Here is a 17,858-nt window from a genome sequence, read left to right on the forward strand (position 1 = left end):
CTTCATATAATATACACATGTTCATGTAAAAACTTTTTTCCAAAATCCTCAGGAATTAAGGGATTTTTGAATTTCAAGAATTTTTTTTGAATTTTTTCGAAAAAAAAATATTTTCAGAACAGCCTTAACGGCTAAGATTTAGGAACAATGTTAAGTATCAAAAAGAAAGGAGGTCTGATATAGACAACATATATCGTTGAAGGTTGAAAAAATCTCTAATATTTGAGCCCAAAATTTCAAATTTTAATTTTTTGAAAAAAGAGGCCACCCGTATGTACGTTTATTTGAGAGGAGGAGGATTATGTTTTTGAAAGGGTGAAACATTATGAATATGTTAATTATATAATAATATGTATTATTATAAAAAAGAAAAAATAAAGCACGTTAAAATTTTTCTTTCTTGATTTTTTACAAAATCTACTTAGAATTATGCAAAATATGACTAAATAATTATAAATTTCAAGTTAAATTTTAATTTTGATAAATAATTTAAATTTCAAAATATCAAGTTCAGTTCGACTATGTATGTAGTAATTCCTCAATAAAGTGCCAAAACCCTATTAAAATATATGAACATTTTCAACATTTTAATGTTTTTATTTAAAAATTTGTTGGAATATGAGCTTCAAACAATTATTATGTAAATAAAAATAATTAAATATATGTATTTATTCGTATTACAACCGTAGTAAGTCGATTCTTCCTTTCTTCTACTGAGGTTTGAATTTGATTTCGAATTGTAAAGAGATTCAAAGGGAAAATACTAGCGGATAAAAACTACCTCCATGAAAGGGTCATAATGGAGTCAAGTTGTATTTTTTGATATTTTTTGCTTTTCGAGCCTAAATAGGTAGCCAAGATAATGCCTAAAAATAAGGTTCTAAATTCTGAAGTTTACATGATCCTCTCGTGTGCACCCTTCACAATTTTCATTTTTTTCTTTTAACAATTTCGTTTTATTTCCATTTATTGTTAAATGATTTTTAGCATACACCTTTCTTTGTTCATCTTCTAAATACAATTTATTTTTTCTTAGATATAATTCTATTCATTCAATTCGATCGTCATTTTTCAGTACATGATCGTAATTTTCAATTATTGATCGCGATTTTACTTCAGAATTTGTTCGCAATATTGCTTATCAAAATTATATCTCTATTCTCTCATTTCTGTTTAGTCAATATCATTACACTCCTATTGTCTAATAACATGCTATTAATTTTCTTAAAATTAAAAAAAAAATATCAACTTTTAAAAACAGAAACTTAACATCCTTAGGTCAATGGATTTTGATGTGAGATACATTTAATCTGTTTTTCTTTTTTTATTTTAAATAATTGAATATTTATAGTTGTTATGGGTCTTACATCATGTAAAACGAATTTTCTTAAAGTAAATTTACTTTTTCTTCAATCTTTCTTACATATTTATTAAAAAAAAAATTATCCAAAAAAAGATGTTTTAGAATGAAAAAAAATAGAAAAATCTTCATTTATAGTCTTTCTTGAATGTATACGTTTTGATTTTTTTCTTTTTTAAAAAATTCAATTTCTAGAAAAATCGAGAAAGAATCATTTTCTTCTATTTTTTTAGGACGCCATACCCATTGAAATCTCCTCTCAGGACGCCATAAACTATTCAATTATGGTGTAAACTTCTCAAAAATTGAATAGTTTACATCAGGACGCCTTAGGACGCCAACCCTTTACGCGCCCAAAAAATGTTATAAGTCTGATTTTTCTACGACAAATGCATTCTAATGTGTATGGTAAAAACAAATTATTAATAATTAAGGCGAAAATTCTGATGTCGTCGAGACTAAAAAGTGACAGTATGATTGTACTTTGTACAATATTAGTAAATTATATATACAATTGATTTAGCATGGAAAAGTTTCTTAAGTATGATAGAGAGATTTTTCAAAACTTCGGAAGTTGATCAATGTCGGACAGCGAAGGAAATGATAATTCTCTTCGCCAAGAGATAGATCGTTGTTCGGCAAAGATTGATGCATTAAGCCATGATTTCCAAAATAGCTGGGAAACTCAAAATAATAAAATTGAAGAAATCAAAAGGCAATATAACACATTATACAACACAGCTAATCAAGTTATTGCAGATGCCGAAGATATTAAGAGATCAAAAGACAATATTGCAGAACACGAAAAGAAATTAAATCAGGTTGCCAAAAAATTGAAATTCCTGAAAGATGCTTCAGACGAACAAGCCCAACATATCACAGAACTCCAAAATACATCAAACGACCATAAAGAACGAATAGAAACACTAGAAGAGTTCAAAAATGGAGAAGAGAAGCGTCTTAGCGATCTTAAAAATGATATAATGGCACAGTTGCAAGCTGATTATAACACCAAGTTCCAACAACTCAAAGAAAACTTCGATCAAAAAATTAACGATGAAGTCGCAAAACTAAACACAACGATTAAACAAGTCCATGATGAGTTGAATGAGAAGCACGAAAGTAATGTTAAGCAAATTCAAGAACATACGTCGCAAATTGGAAAAATTAACGAATATTTACAACAAGTTGCAAATAAGATCAACAAACTTGACGCAAACATCAAAAGTATCGAAGAACATTTACACCAACACGATGAAAACCTGGAAAAACACGATTCTGAAATTAATAATAATACTGAACGAATTACAGCATTAGAAAAGCATTCAACCGATGTTGATGACTTAATTGAATCCATCGGAGGAGATATCGAAGGTCTACAACAAAAAACCGCCGAAATCGAAAAATATAATTCAGAAGATACTGAAGCGTGGAAGAAACGAACGGACAAAATCGAGCACAATGCAAAGAAATACACTAAATCAACCGCCAGCAACATAATGAAGCACGTAGAAGAGACAGACGCCAAACTTTCCGAATTAACCACCAATTTCACTGAATTTTCGACCTCTACGACCAAGAACTTCGACGAAATCAGGAAGGAAATACAGGAGCTTCACGCCGAGGACGAAGCTCTTGAAAAAGACTGTCATTCGACTTTGGACGAAATTAACAGGAAGAACAGCGAAATGAAGGCTGTGATCGAGCAATCCAATAAGAAACTGGAGGACATGAACAACAGGCTCATTTTCTTGCAGGGAGAAGAGAAAATTTCAATGACAGATTTAAGTGGTCAGATTCAAACCGTCAGAAAGACATTGAATGACTCTGTCGACGGATTTAACGATACCGTACAGAAAATCCGAAAAGAAACAAAGGAATCCCAGGCAAAGACAATTTCAACTGTTGATGCGAAAATTAATGAAGTTAATGGCAATTTCGATAAGCTCGTCGCTGAAATGAAGGCCGCCCTCGCAAAACAGAAGGAAACAATCACTGCAAAAATCGAATCTGGAGATAATCAAATTAATGAGAGACTCGAAATCGAAATCAAGAGGTTCGATGCGTTAGTCGGTGGCTCAAAGACTACGATAGAGGACATAACAAAGTCAATAGACCTTGTTAAGGAAGATATCTCAAATCAAAGCAACGAACTGAAGGAAGCTGATGCTAAAACTAACGCCGCTCTGCAGGCTTCCATCGAAGAAAATGAGTCAAAGCGTCAGAAACTCGACACAAAAATTGATCAGGTCAAATCTGAGACAAAAGCACAGTTGGAAACCCTCCAAACACAAGTATCTGAACGCCTTGATAGATACAAAGAGAGGATTTCGGGTATTTCCGCTAAAGTTGAAGACGCAAAAACAGAAATTTTGCAAAAAGTTGCAGAAAACCAAGATTTGAACAGCCAAGAACATGCGAAATTGGCTGCAAGTATCGAACAGATCAAGAACATCTCAGAAGAAATCGAATCTAAAGCTCATCAAGAAAATGATGAGTTAATTGCAGAAATCAGCGAAGACATCAGGAACAAAGTTGCAGAAGTCAACACCAACTGCCAGGAAATCAGAGGAATTCTCGCTACTTTGCAAGGAGAATCCACTTTAACTCTGGATGAAATCGAAAAGTCCATCAAGAAAGTAAAATCGAGGGCTGACGAGAAGATAAGTAACAACAAGCAGTTGATTGAACAGCGCGCGCAAGAGTTACAGACGCAAATGGAGACATATAATAACTCTACCGACGAAAGAATCAAATCTGTGACCGATGGATTTGCCGCTCTGACTGACAAGAACCGCCAGATGATAGACGATAGCACGAACAAGATCGAAAGCGACATAGAAAAGAACAAACAGGAATTGTTGGAAAAAATTTCACTGACACAAACAAATTTGGATAATTTTGTAGGGGGAGTCACCTCCACAATGCCACAGGTTTTGGAGAGAATGACGAATTTCGAGACAGAAACACAGAATACGTTCTCTTCCCAGAAGAAAGACATTAAAAAGATCAAAGATAAATTTGAAGAGTTATATAGCGTCGTTGAGAACAGCTTAGAAGAGAACAAAGAGAGAGTATTGAACACTGATGCGACATTAAACACGAAATTCGATGCATTGACCGCTCAAGTCAAAGATATCAAAGATAAAGAAATTAATGACAAAGCAGAGCTTACTAAACAGATTGAAGAGTCATCCAACAGAATCACTAAGTTCATTGAAGAAGGAAATGAGACTCAAAAGGCAAGAGATGCTAAGCAAGAAACAGATATCGAACAAATTCATCAAAATATCACTAATCTCGAGCAAAGAGTCACTGCAAATATCACAGTGACTGTTGAACAGACCGAGAAATCCTTAAACAACAGGATAAACAAGCTCAAAGGAAATATCCAATCATTAGACGACAAATTCAACTCATTAACTGGATCAGAAGACGCCTCCATCCCAGGAATGATGAAACGCATCTCTACTTTAGAAGAGAAACAGAAATCTTTCGATCCTTCTAAGACAGACAAAATCCAAGAAGAACTAAACACACTCATTCAAAATTTGAATGCAGAAATAATTGAGAAGGACTCTCAAATTCGAGAAACGATGAAACAGAACATTGATGAGCTCAAATCGAATAACGATCAATTAGTTCAGTCAATCAAAGACAAATTCTCTAAAATGAGCTCTTCAAACAAAGAACAGTTTTCATCACTTAATTCATCAATAGAATCAATCAGAGGAGGCTCCTCTGCATCGATAAACGACTTGTCCAAGAGGATTGAAGAGGTCTTCCACCAGATGGACTCGCAAATCACTGTCCACACAACAGAATTAACAAATCTGACTGAGAAAACGAACAAATTGACTAAGGAAGTATCAGATTCGGTCGTAAACACATTGCGCGTTGAGTTGACAGCAATGAAAGACGAATCCTCCCATCAACAAGAGTCAATTGAAAAAATCATTTCGAAGATCAACGAAATTCCAAGCAGAAAAGACTACAACAACATTGTAAATCGCCTCAACATCCTCCAAGGCGACTCCAAAGAGACAATTCCATTGATTTTGCAGCTGATTTCGGACGCAAGAAATCAAATTCAAGCCGGAGTTGACGAATGCAAGCAAGACTCGCGTTTGCTGTTGAAGACATTCACATCAGAGCGCGACGACATCCTCAACACCGCGAAAACAGCCTTCTTCGGTGCAACAATCACTCTTTCTCAGGCAGAACAAGAAATTTCGAAGATCAAAGACAGTTTGGCATCGAATTCCCAGAGATTTGATGACTTTTCTGGTGAAACAGTCAAGAAGATCAAAGAACTGTCATCGAACTACAAACAGTCATCAAATGAAAACCAGGCAAACTTCAACAAAATTCAAACTTTGTTGACTGATTTAAATCAAAAAGTGACACAAAATCAGAAATCGATTGAAAGTGAATTACAAAGTAATGTTGAAACAATTAGAAATGATCATGGCAAAGACAAGGCAGAGTTGAAGCAGTCTATATTAGATCTAACACAAGATGTAAAAGACAGAATCAAAATTATCTCAAACAAAGTAGATGAAGAAGACGTGAAATTCGAAACAATCAAAGACCAGATTAAGAAGAAAGTTTCATCAATTGAACAGACAATTTCAAACAACAGACAACTGCTGGATGACCACATTCTTCTGAATGAACAACAGGAGAAACAGAGACAGGAGCAGAACCAGAAAGATCTGCAGACGAAACACCAGGAAATCACTCAGGAAATAGACAGTCTGATCAAAGACTACAACAAACAACAGGAAGAAAACCAGTCCCAGTTCAACAACAAACTGATGAATGAAATAAATGACGTGAAGGACCAAATCAACCAGATTAAAGGTGGTGATCTGCAGACAGCAAATAATAAAATAGACCACTTGAAGTCAACAATGAAACAAGTGAATAAATCACTGTCAGAAAACATCGACCAATTAAACTCTGAATTATCTCAAAAAGTGACAGATTTGAATTCAGAATTTTCACAAAAAGTGAGTGAAATCAACGACAAAATCAAAGTTGTTGACGACAAGACAAACCAAGTAGAAGGGAAACTGAATGACTCCATTGCCAAGAAAGGAAATGATTTGAGCGTAATGATTTCTGCTTCTGAACAAAAGACAAAAGAATTAATTGAGAAAAATAATCAGAAACAAAATGAGGAATTGAAAGGTTTACAAAATACGTTACAAAATAACAGTAAACAGAATGATGACAATGTCAACAACATACAAAGTAAGCTGCAGGAACTGAAGAAAGCCTTGGACAACATTGAGAAAGAGCAGACAAACAGTTTGGACCAGTTTATGATTCAAGCCTCCAAAAAAGTTAAAGAACAAATTTCTCAGCAAATCCAAGAAAATAATCGAATTTTCGATAAAATCTCTGAGAAGTTTGATGCACAAAACAAGGCCAATGACAGTAGAATTGACCAGTTCAAGAAGGAAATCAGCGAAATCAAACAAACTGTTGATGCAAAACTCAATGAAACAAATCAGAATTTGTTGAATAATTCTAAAGAAAATAAGGAACGATTAAATTCAATTGAAAATAAGAATAAAGAAGTTTTGGATCAGTTCAAGCAGAGGATAAGCGAGAATGAGCAGAAAGTCATTGACATAAACGCAGGAGTCAACGAAATGAGTGATGATTTGAACCAGAGAATGAAGAAAGTTGAGAATTCTCTCAAAAATGTCAAAGAAGTAACTAAAAACAATTTGGACGAATTCTCCGCCAAAATTGATAAGGCAAACGAAGAATTCAACAACAAGCTGCAAAAGATTATTGACGATAACGATAAAATAAACAAAGAAATGTCAGAAAAAATTGAAAGTGAACTGAAATCAAATTCAGAAAATCTGACAAATAACTTTGACAAATTGTCAACAAAGATCAATGCGGACATGTCCAACATGCAGGCGAAGACAAGGAGCGACATCGGACAGGTCGAATCTTCTCTGAATTCCCTCAAAGAAATGGATAATTCTTTGTCAGAAAAATTGAAAGAATTAGAAAAAGTGACAGATTCAATGAACAGCAAATTTAACTCGGAAATTGGCAAAGTGCAGACGACAATGATCACTTTCACGAACCAGACAACTGAATCCATCAATTCCCTCAAACAAGAAACGACAAAAGTTTCTAAAAACTCAGAGAGATTGGAGAAACAGTTTAATGATGTGTCAGGCTGTTTTGACACTTTATTAAACGGCACCAATGCACTTCAGAGGCGCCGTGACACTGAGATAGATGCAATGAAAGGCGCTGTGGAGAAAGCGACGACAGACATTGCAAGTTTGCAGCACATTCACCGCCACAACGCTGATTTCGAGAAATTCAACATGAAATTCGAACAGACACTGGCGAGCATCAAAGATTTCGAGAACAGGATCTGCTCCATTCTCTTCCCATCTCTCCAATCTCTTCCTGCAATCAATTCCTCCGTTGTTTCTCCGGCGAAATCAACTGTTTCCAATTCCCAGAAAGTTCCAAGAGTTCCGAAGAAAGAAAGATTCGTTGTTCAGGCGAAAGACGGAGATGAAATCGGTCAGATCGCAAGAAGAGCTCTGACAGAACACCAGCACGTACAAATCCAAGTTTCTGCTCGTGCAAAAGTGACATGGCAAAAAGTGGTTTCTATTTCACCTCTATCGAGTTTGACAGTTGTTTGCGACGAAACAAACGCTGAAATGCAGATCAGCTCGACAGCGAAGATAGGCGAAATGGCGACACCGACAAGATGCATTGTTGATGGAACAGGAATTTTGAGAATTTTGGGAATAAGAGTGGTGGCTAAAACAAATTGTTCGGAATTGAAAGGTTTACAAGATTTTACATCATTATTTGTTTTGCGTTCGTTTGATGCAGCGGGTCCAAGTGTTTGCACGTTCAGGCAGTGCGATATAGAGAGCGATGTTTCTATTGTAAATGCTGGTGGAAGTGCAAACGCTCATGTAGAATTTAGTTCTTGCAGGATTTCGAGTTCTTCGAGAAATAAAAATGTCGTCAACCCTGTCACTGCAAACTGCGGCGGATTCGAACAGGGATTCGCGTACGTGTCGACAAACGATATGAAGATCACTGATAGACAGATTGTTTGGGCTGATAGCGAATTCATTTTCAACGAAACACTTGAAAGATAAAATAAATATTTGTTATAGTTAAAAAATAAAAATATTTTCATATATAAATAATGCTTGAAATGCTATGATTGATCTTAACTTTTTCACATTACTAGATGAAAATGAAAACCCAATTGGATTAAATACTGTCTCTCATGTATTGGTAATAAATGAATGATTCTTAGTAAATTGAATCCATATTTAAAAAAATCAAATTGTTTTGAAATATGATAAGATTTGTATTTCGAGTGTTTAAAATTTTTATGCTTTTTGTGAGAAATAATTGATGAGTTTAAAATTGAGAGATATTCAATTTTGATGCGACTCTTATTTTAATTTTTTGAATGAAAAAAAGATTAATAGTGGTTAATAACTCAATTTAATAATGCGAAACCCCAATGGGAGAAATTATATGAATACCCATGCGATTCAACTACATCATGCCATCCAATCTATGTCGAAATTAAACCAGGAATATATAAAATTGAAGTGTGGGGTGCTTCAGGCGGGAATACTACAGATACGTCTCATAAACTTTTCCATACAGGAGGTTTAGGAGGATACACAAAAGGAGTTTTCTTGTTAAATCGAACTACATTAATATTAAATATTGGAGGTCATGGAGAAAATGATAGAACTGATATTGCCATTGGTGGATATAATGGTGGAGGAATTGGGAATATAGGTAGTTTTGCCCTAAATACTTCTAGTGGCGGTGGGGCGACCGATGTCAGAATCGAAAGTGAGACTTTACAAAACCGCCTTATCGTTGCGGGCGATGGAGGGGGTCTTCAATAACCAATTCTTTTAATAATATAGGAGGATTTTGTGGACATGGAGGAGGAATTACTGGAGGAAATAGCACCGGAATTGAGGCTGTAAAAGATTCTTTTAATACATATGGAGCCACCCAAAATTCTGGTGGATATAATCTAAAACCACAGAATTGTCAAGATAAATTTTCAACTGGAATCCTAGGATTTGGAGGAAATGGAAGCAGAACATGTTTCGAAAGCTCATCTAGTGGTGGTGGAGGGGGTTATTATGGAGGTGGTGGAGGCTTTGCATCTGGTGGATCAGGAGGTAGTGCTTTTGTTCATGAAATGGCAATTTACCAAGAATTGATCAGCGGAAGTGAAGTCATGCCTTCACCATACGGAGAAACTGAAATTGGTCATTTAGGAAATGGTTTTGTGAAAATTTCATTCATTTCATCCTATTATATTAAGTCTTGTATGCCAACTTTAAATTTTAATTTTATGATAAGTTTTGGAATATATATGATATTAAAATAAAAAATATTGCATAAAAAATTACTTTTTGATGCTTATTTTGTGCCTAGGATGATTGCCATTGTCGCTTCACCGCACTGGTTGTTCTTATTATTTATTATTCGGACGTATTCATCTTATCCGAAATCAGAACCCCATGAATTGCAGATGATCTAATAATAGGCTGTTCCCTTTCTTCCATGCCCAATGATTATTCAGTATGCATCATATTTTTCAAGTGAGCGCCATATTCACTTCAAAAAAATATTGTTTTACATATTTCAAGTTTGATCCTTATGTTAAATGCAATCAAAAAAATTGTGTGTGTTTAAAAAAATCATTTGAGATGAAAATTGAGTTTTTCTGGCACAAAAATGCCACGATATCAATAACTATGAAATACCAAAAAAAATGTTTTAAGTGTCAGAAAGTTTACAAATGAATACTTTTTGACAAACATTAACCAGAGTCTTGGGTTAATCCAACCTAATAATCAAAATCATTATAAACATTTGACGAGGAATACGGGGCAATTCAATGAAAATTTTAGCCTAAAAAATTCTCATGAAGAAAGTTGTAATTGTTATTTGCACAAGTTGTGATTCGTAAAAGGATGAAGTTATGCGAGAACATATACTGTATTGTATGTGAGAAATACATGCATTATATTAAAACGTGATTTTACTAAATTCGTTTAAGATCATGAAATCTCTCGTTGGAAAAAAATTTCAACGCATGACACAACACGATGTGCATGCACATTCTGTGTAGTATTAGTGCAGTTGATGCACTGCTTAGGGAACTCAAGCTTTACTTGGTGAGTCTCTGGAGATGTAAAAACAAATTTTCACTGAGGGTTTTTTTGATGAAACTATATGTATGGATAGGCATGAATTACTAAATGTGAGCATGTGTACTATAGTGTACTATAGTGTATTAGTGTGCATAGTATATGAATTACTATGTATGACTCAGAGATTGCACCTTCTCACAGTAATTATCAAAATGTTGAATTTTGAAATTTCGTCATAGATATCCAGAGACCCACCGAGTAAAGCTTGAGTTCCCTAAGCAGTGCATCAACTGCACTAATACTACACAGAATGTGCATGCACATCGTGTTGTGTCATGCGTTGAAATTTTTTTCCAACGAGAGATTTCATGATCTTAAACGAATTTAGTAAAATCACGTTTTAATATAATGCATGTATTTCTCACATACAATACAGTATATGTTCTCGCATAACTTCATCCTTTTACGAATCACAACTTGTGCAAATAACAATTACAACTTTCTTCATGAGAATTTTTTAGGGTAAAATTTTCATTGAATTGCCCCGTATTCTTCGTCTATAGCCTAACGCATGTAAACTATTCAATAGATTTGTGTTTGAAAAGGTGGAAAAAATACCAAGATGATATTTTTTTGAGTCGATAATTGAATAAATCATAAGCACGACAATGATTAAACCATAGGTCAGACATCGAATAAATCCATTGTGTAAATTATAAGTCAACTATACAGTAGATCATATTCAAACCCTTAGGTAAATCAGAAGAGAAGCATTAGATAAATCCTTTTATAAAAAAATTCTATATTCATCTCTTGAATATAATGGTTTCTATATATCAGTTATCATTTTCAACTAAATTATGAACATAACGATAAAATATTTTTTTGCGAATTCGCATTTTTAATTAACAATAAAAACATAGAATAAGCATATGTTCAATTTAGTTGCAGTTATACAATATATTAACCGAACTTTTAATGCTTTTTGTAAAAATTTTTATAATCAAAATTATTTTCTGAATGAAAATCATTGATCAGTCAGAACAACTACTTCTTTCAAAAAGGTGTACCAAAAAACTTGATTTTTAATAATCTTAAATTAATTGATAAAAAAAATACCATTTTTTAATAAATTAAAGTCTTCAATAATTAATTTAAGTTACGTGGTTCATACAATTAATCATTTTACTTTCAACCTAAAAGAAATTAAGTTTTTCTTTGCGATTTCGAAAAAGTACCCATCATTCAAATTTTTTATTTTTTGGCTGAAATATAGAAAAATTTTGAGATGAATAGAATAAGAATATATTCAAAAACACATTTATCGAGTTTTTAAATTCGTAATAATTGAAATACTGAGATATGTTTCAAAAGTTCACAAAATTCTTTGACAGATTCTGTTTCAATTTAAAATATCTTTTTCAATTTTCTGAATCATCATTAATACTAATGGTAGACCAGGCCGATGACGCAATCCAAAAACTACTCGTTGAGTTGCGCAATGATACAAAGTCATATAAAAGTGAAGCAGAATACAGGAACATATTAACTTCAATTGAAAAACTCAAAAATGTTCGAGGCGATGATTTTAGAAAATATTTAAAAGAGACATATGGTAGACTACCACCATATAAGAATATATTCGAATTAATGCAATTCTTATCTCTATTTAATATCGTTAATGCACTTCCAAGAATTGCAGATCGTCAAAGCATCATTTTATACGCTTCAATGCAAGAACAATGGGATAGAAAAATCAAATACATCTTCCCAGGAAAAGTTTTCTTTATTTGTATGAAAAAAATGGAAGAATTTCATGAATTTTGCAAAAATAAATATTCAAGCGAAGATGAATTAAAGGATTGCTTTATGAATGTAGTCAATATGATGAATACTTGCAAAAGAAATGTCAAAGAAATTGCAAAATATATTGCAAAATTCGAACAAGAAGTTGTAAGCTATGTAACTCTCTTTGCATTTGATGGTTACACTGGAGCTATTACATATAAAAAAGATTCGAGATCAAAAAATATTATAATGCATAAAATGATGTTCGATGGAGAGAAATTATCAATATATGTAGTCAGTGGGAAAGATAAACCAATTCAATGCTTACTTTTCAACATCCAATTGAAAGAATATTCTTCACCAAATGAATCTGATTATTTTGACCTTTTCGATAATTTCCACGATATCGATATATACTGAATGTATTTAGTTTACTTTTATTTTGCATTAAATTCTTCTCTGATATGTAAAAAACACTTTTTTTTCCATTTTCTATAAAATCAAAAAAAAAGTTTTGGTATTTCTTCCACTTAAGGATACCCTTACATTGCGTAGTTAGAAAGAGAATATGATATTGTCATGATTGCTAAAGTTTTAGGCTCCAGAAATGAATATACATCAAACTGAAACAATTGATAAATTGAATGAACTTTTGAGAGGTTCTCAAATAAAAAAATTATCTAATTTTTTACAATATTACTATTATTTTATCCACATATGTATATATAGTAATTTGAGAAAACTTTTAGGAAAAAATAAGTTTAATAAAAATCTGAATTTTACTTGTTGTGGGATTGTTATTAATTGACACTCCAGACGTATTACTAATAGTTATGCGTATGCAATTAAAGTATTTCTGATGGACAAAATGTGAGATTTATATCAGATAATTCATTTCTACTATTAAGTTATTCATTTATGAGTTTGCACTTATTCGCACTAAATAAATAACTATTAAAAATTGTTTTAATTAATTGACACCATATAATAGAGTGAATTTTGTTTGATCAAACAACAATAGATGATAGATATAAAGCCAAGAAACTTGCTATTAATATGCTCTACTTGCTATTTCAATGTAAGTATGATATTTTCTAAATGTTTCGTTCAGATATTAGATATATTAGTCAAAATTTGAAATTTTAATAGCACATATATTAAAAATAATTATTATTCATAAAAGATTAATGAAATAGTAAAAAAATCAATCAAATTATAAAAATACAACATTTAGAAGAATTCTTATTATCCTTCAAAAAGTCAGTATTTCTGCTGTAATTTTCTACAACATTGTAGTTATTGCACTTTGTCTATGGATTTGTATATATGTTATATATAAATTATATATCTAAACTGCCCATAAGTGCAATTTTTATATAAATTGTTTATTTCTTTAACAATTTCATATGAAATATGCTTTTTTAAGCGTATCAAAGCTGTGTTCTTAATGTGCATGGATATATCAAGAAAAATGTCGAAAAAAATGTGAATTCAAAAATTCACTGAATTTTCACCGTTTTTGAATTTTGCTACAGCACTAATATTAAATAATACTAAAATCTTCTGTCTTTGTAAAAGAATAAATTCTGACAAAAAGTGCTCGTTTAAATTTAATGATCATCTGTATGACTAAGTGGTAAAAATGTTTATGACCAAAAAGGGTTACATGCTTAGTCTATTTTTCTGACAGGATACTCTAGATTTACATGATCTCTATTTCATATCTCCGTTTTTAGATTCTTCGACAGATTTTATGATAGAAAACCAAGATTAACAAATTTCCGGCATGTTAATGAAGAAATCTGCAGCTGCCCTCAATATTATTTCAATAATCAGTATCGTTTCTCTTACAATTTATTTTTTTCTCAATAATTTAACAAGAAATAACAATACACACTTGGTTTTACGTATAAAAGCTAAGTGTCGAACTTAATCAACTTTACTTACTTAGCAAATGAATATTTTTGTGGTTGCGAGTTCTGAATGCTGAAGTTTTAGATTTCTCTATAAATGATATCATTGCACTTACAATGTTGTTCCAGCCTATCGCATAAATCATAGAAAATCCAAAAAAAATAATATAAAGAAAATTCATGTCATGAAGTTCAAAAAATACCGTGTAACATTAAAATTTGTTATGCATAATACATTTTAGCTATTATTGATTTTTTTTTTAATTTTCGAGAAATTGAATGGTGAGTCCGATAGAGAAATTTTTAAAAATCCTAGTGCCTCATAGAAGTAATTTCCCTCGTCTCCCATACTTCCAAATGTATGCATATGACATAAACTTTTATGCATTACACAAGTGGCCAATAATATCTATAGAGTAAAAAATTAGAAATTTAATTTTTTTATATGATAGTTATATTTCAGATTTGCGAGCGTAACTTTTTTCTCCATGGCATACTTGTTTTAAGAGCAAATGATCAAAATCGTCCTTCAATTATTGAAGGAGCTGATATCTTTTGAAAATTGAATTGAAAGGGTATTCAATTTTCAAATTTCCTCTCAATTTTGGAAACATATCAACTCTATGAATTAACAATTATGTGCCTTCACAGTTTATCAGTCATATAAGGTGCTTATAAAGAAAAAAGTTACGCTCGCAAAATATGTTTTTATATAGATTTCACATAAAATAATTATGTAATTTCTAAAAAGAATATTTTTGTTCTTGAATATTAAAGTGTATTGTAGTTTAAAAAGTTTTAAATATGTTGCTAAAATTTCAGGTTTATAGCTCATGTCTAGCATGACTTCTTCGTATGCGCAAAAAATCTGACACGTAAGGGTATCCTTAATGGTCTATCGTACTCTTTAATATCGATTGAATTTTATCCTTTAGAAACCAGTGCAGACAAGCATATGTCTTAGATATGTTTCAGCAAAGGAGTGAAACAAAATTTTAGCCTAAAAAATTCTCATGAAGAAAGTTGTAATTGTTATTTGCACAAGTTGTGATTCGTAAAAGGATGAAGTTATGCGAGAACATATACTGTATTGTATGTGAGAAATACATGCATTATATTAAAACGTGATTTTACTAAATTCGTTTAAGATCATGAAATCTCTCGTTGGAAAAAAATTTCAACGCATGACACAACACGATGTGCATGCACATTCTGTGTAGTATTAGTGCAGTTGATGCACTGCTTAGGGAACTCAAGCTTTACTCGGTGGGTCTCTGGATATCTATGACGAAATTTCAAAATTCAACATTTTGATAATTACTGTGAGAAGGTGCAATCTCTGAGTCATACATAGTAATTCATATACTATGCACACTAATACACTATAGTACACTATAGTACACATGCTCACATTTAGTAATTCATGCCTATCCATACATATAGTTTCATCAAAAAAACCCTCAGTGAAAATTTGTTTTTACATCTCCAGAGACTCACCAAGTAAAGCTTGAGTTCCCTAAGCAGTGCATCAACTGCACTAATACTACACAGAATGTGCATGCACATCGTGTTGTGTCATGCGTTGAAATTTTTTTCCAACGAGAGATTTCATGATCTTAAACGAATTTAGTAAAATCACGTTTTAATATAATGCATGTATTTCTCACATACAATACAGTATATGTTCTCGCATAACTTCATCCTTTTACGAATCACAACTTGTGCAAATAGGAATCAAAACTCTCTTTTATTCTTGCTAATAAGCATCAGTAAAAGTATAGTCATAATCTTAGTGTTATAATCCTTAGGAATACTTTTTGAAATACAAAATCTTCCTAAATAATTTCAAGGTTTATCATCCATAAGCATTTCCAATATGGGAAATCGAATATATAAGTTGAATATCGTCAGTCTTAATTTCAATTAAAATTTGATTAATCCGAACAAACAACCATTAAAATAAATATCATATTTGAAAGGGCTCATAGAATTTATATTTACAAAAAAAATAGCAAAACTGTCTTTTTGTAGTTTCTATTGTTGAGATTAAGAATATATGAATTGTCAGATTTTCACAAAAAATTATTTCGGAAAAGTAAATCATTTCTGTAACCAGGGAATTATGGGGAAGAAAGACTATAGCGATAAGCTTCCACGTTTCTTCGAAATCCTTAGTGAAACTGATAAGGAGGCGTATCACCAGCTGCGAAAAGCCTTGAATTCTCCCAATTGTAAAAATCGAAGGAATAAATCGATTCAGACATTTCGTGAAATTATCACATCAATCAAGAATTACGTTATAAGAGGTGATTCTGAAGACAAAAATCGTTCTCTTGTCTGCGGTACAATTTGGTTGCATGAAGGAATTGCGATTAATACCCATCAGCTCCGTCTTCTTATGTCAAAATGTAAATCTTCCATCAATGGATCATTTCAAGCGATGGGTTATGAAACAATTCCAACTGGAGCTGACTCAGCTGGAGAGTTAATTAATTTATATCCTTTTATGAAGAATAATTTTATGGAGCTTCGACAGTGGACAGTTCGCTTTAAATCAGGAGGTAATGATTCCTTACTTTCTAGTTCTAAAACAGAAAAGAAATCTGATAAACGGGGTCACAGTTCTAAAACTAGCGAATTGCGACAAATCTCACCACCGCCAGATATCATTGATACTGATGAAGTCTCCTCTCTAGAAATTCACGAACCAAAGGCTACATTAGAAGTTGATGATCTTGGATTCGCTCCGAAAGAAGATTATGGCTATTTTCCAATTGATACATTGGAAGACTCGGCAATGCAGCATACTTTTGATCCGGTAGACACTCCTGATTGGAAAGATGATATTCAAGACAAAAATCACTCTTTTGATGTATTGTTATAATGTTAAGAAATTGATTTAATTAAATGTTCATGATTTTTATGTACAATTTTAAATTTTTTATAATTTTGAATGAAATAGCGTTATCCATTCATTGTTGGAACTTTTAGGAAATGGTTTTATGATTTGTTCCTTCAGTGATAAGGAAAACTCAAAGAAATTTCACTAACCAAAAAAATATAATCTTGAAAAGCAAAAAGGATTAGAAAATATTGTGCACAATCCTGTATATTCTTCGTAGGTTCCTTGATATTAAAGAAAAAAGTACAATTTATTCGATTCTCATTGTGGCTTATTGCTATTTACAGGGGAACCCTATAGTGTTCATCATACTGATGCGATAATAATTCAAATTCTCATACGCGAATTGCAATAAAGAAATTTGAATTCTTTTTACGGACCAACGAATCCAAAGGAAAAAACGTTGTGAATGTAATAAACAGAAATTCATCAAAAGTGACAGCTCTCAATTTTTTGACATTTGTAAATTCTAAATTGAATGAGAAAAATGAAATAATACTAAGCATAATACAATATTCTAGATTTAATTATAATTAGGAAAAAGTTAGTTTTGAGAGTACTTTTCATAGGCATATAGAATGAAATCTTCTGAAAAATAATATCACATAAACTCATATTATTTTCTAATATATAACTATTTTATATAAAAATCAAATTCAATGATCTTAAAAGCGAAGGATAAACCTCAA

General features: G+C 32.1%; 3 protein-coding genes across 3 annotated transcripts, besides 3 other annotated features; all 3 read left to right on the top strand.

Annotated features, from left to right (window-relative positions):
• Positions 1-919: part of a mobile genetic element that runs on past the window's edge.
• Positions 920-1,592: 673 nt separating this feature from the next.
• Positions 1,593-1,707: a mobile genetic element.
• A 212-nt stretch (positions 1,708-1,919) lies between these two features.
• On the top strand, positions 1,920-8,647 carry TVAGG3_0764620 (apolipoprotein family; the record flags this gene model as incomplete). Its single annotated transcript, XM_001304558.1, has 1 exon — positions 1,942-8,523. The coding sequence occupies one exon, from the start codon at positions 1,942-1,944 to the stop codon at positions 8,521-8,523; it is 6,582 nt and encodes a 2,193-aa protein (XP_001304559.1).
• Positions 8,648-12,015: 3,368 nt separating this feature from the next.
• Positions 12,016-12,774, top strand: TVAGG3_0764630 (uncharacterized protein; the record flags this gene model as incomplete). The annotated part of the gene is made up of 1 exon (XM_001304557.1): positions 12,016-12,774. The coding sequence occupies one exon, from the start codon at positions 12,016-12,018 to the stop codon at positions 12,772-12,774; it is 759 nt and encodes a 252-aa protein (XP_001304558.1).
• Positions 12,775-16,256: 3,482 nt separating this feature from the next.
• Positions 16,257-17,574, top strand: TVAGG3_0764640 (transcription-initiator DNA-binding domain ibd family; the record flags this gene model as incomplete). Its single annotated transcript, XM_001304556.1, has 1 exon — positions 16,390-17,151. One exon carries the CDS (start codon positions 16,390-16,392, stop codon positions 17,149-17,151), a length of 762 nt encoding a protein of 253 aa, XP_001304557.1.
• A 7-nt stretch (positions 17,575-17,581) lies between these two features.
• Positions 17,582-17,618: a mobile genetic element.
• The last annotated feature ends 240 nt before the right edge of the window (positions 17,619-17,858 follow it).

This window comes from Trichomonas vaginalis, chromosome III, assembly GCF_026262505.1.
Source record: "Trichomonas vaginalis G3 chromosome III, whole genome shotgun sequence".
Classification (NCBI taxonomy): domain Eukaryota; phylum Parabasalia; order Trichomonadida; family Trichomonadidae; genus Trichomonas; species Trichomonas vaginalis.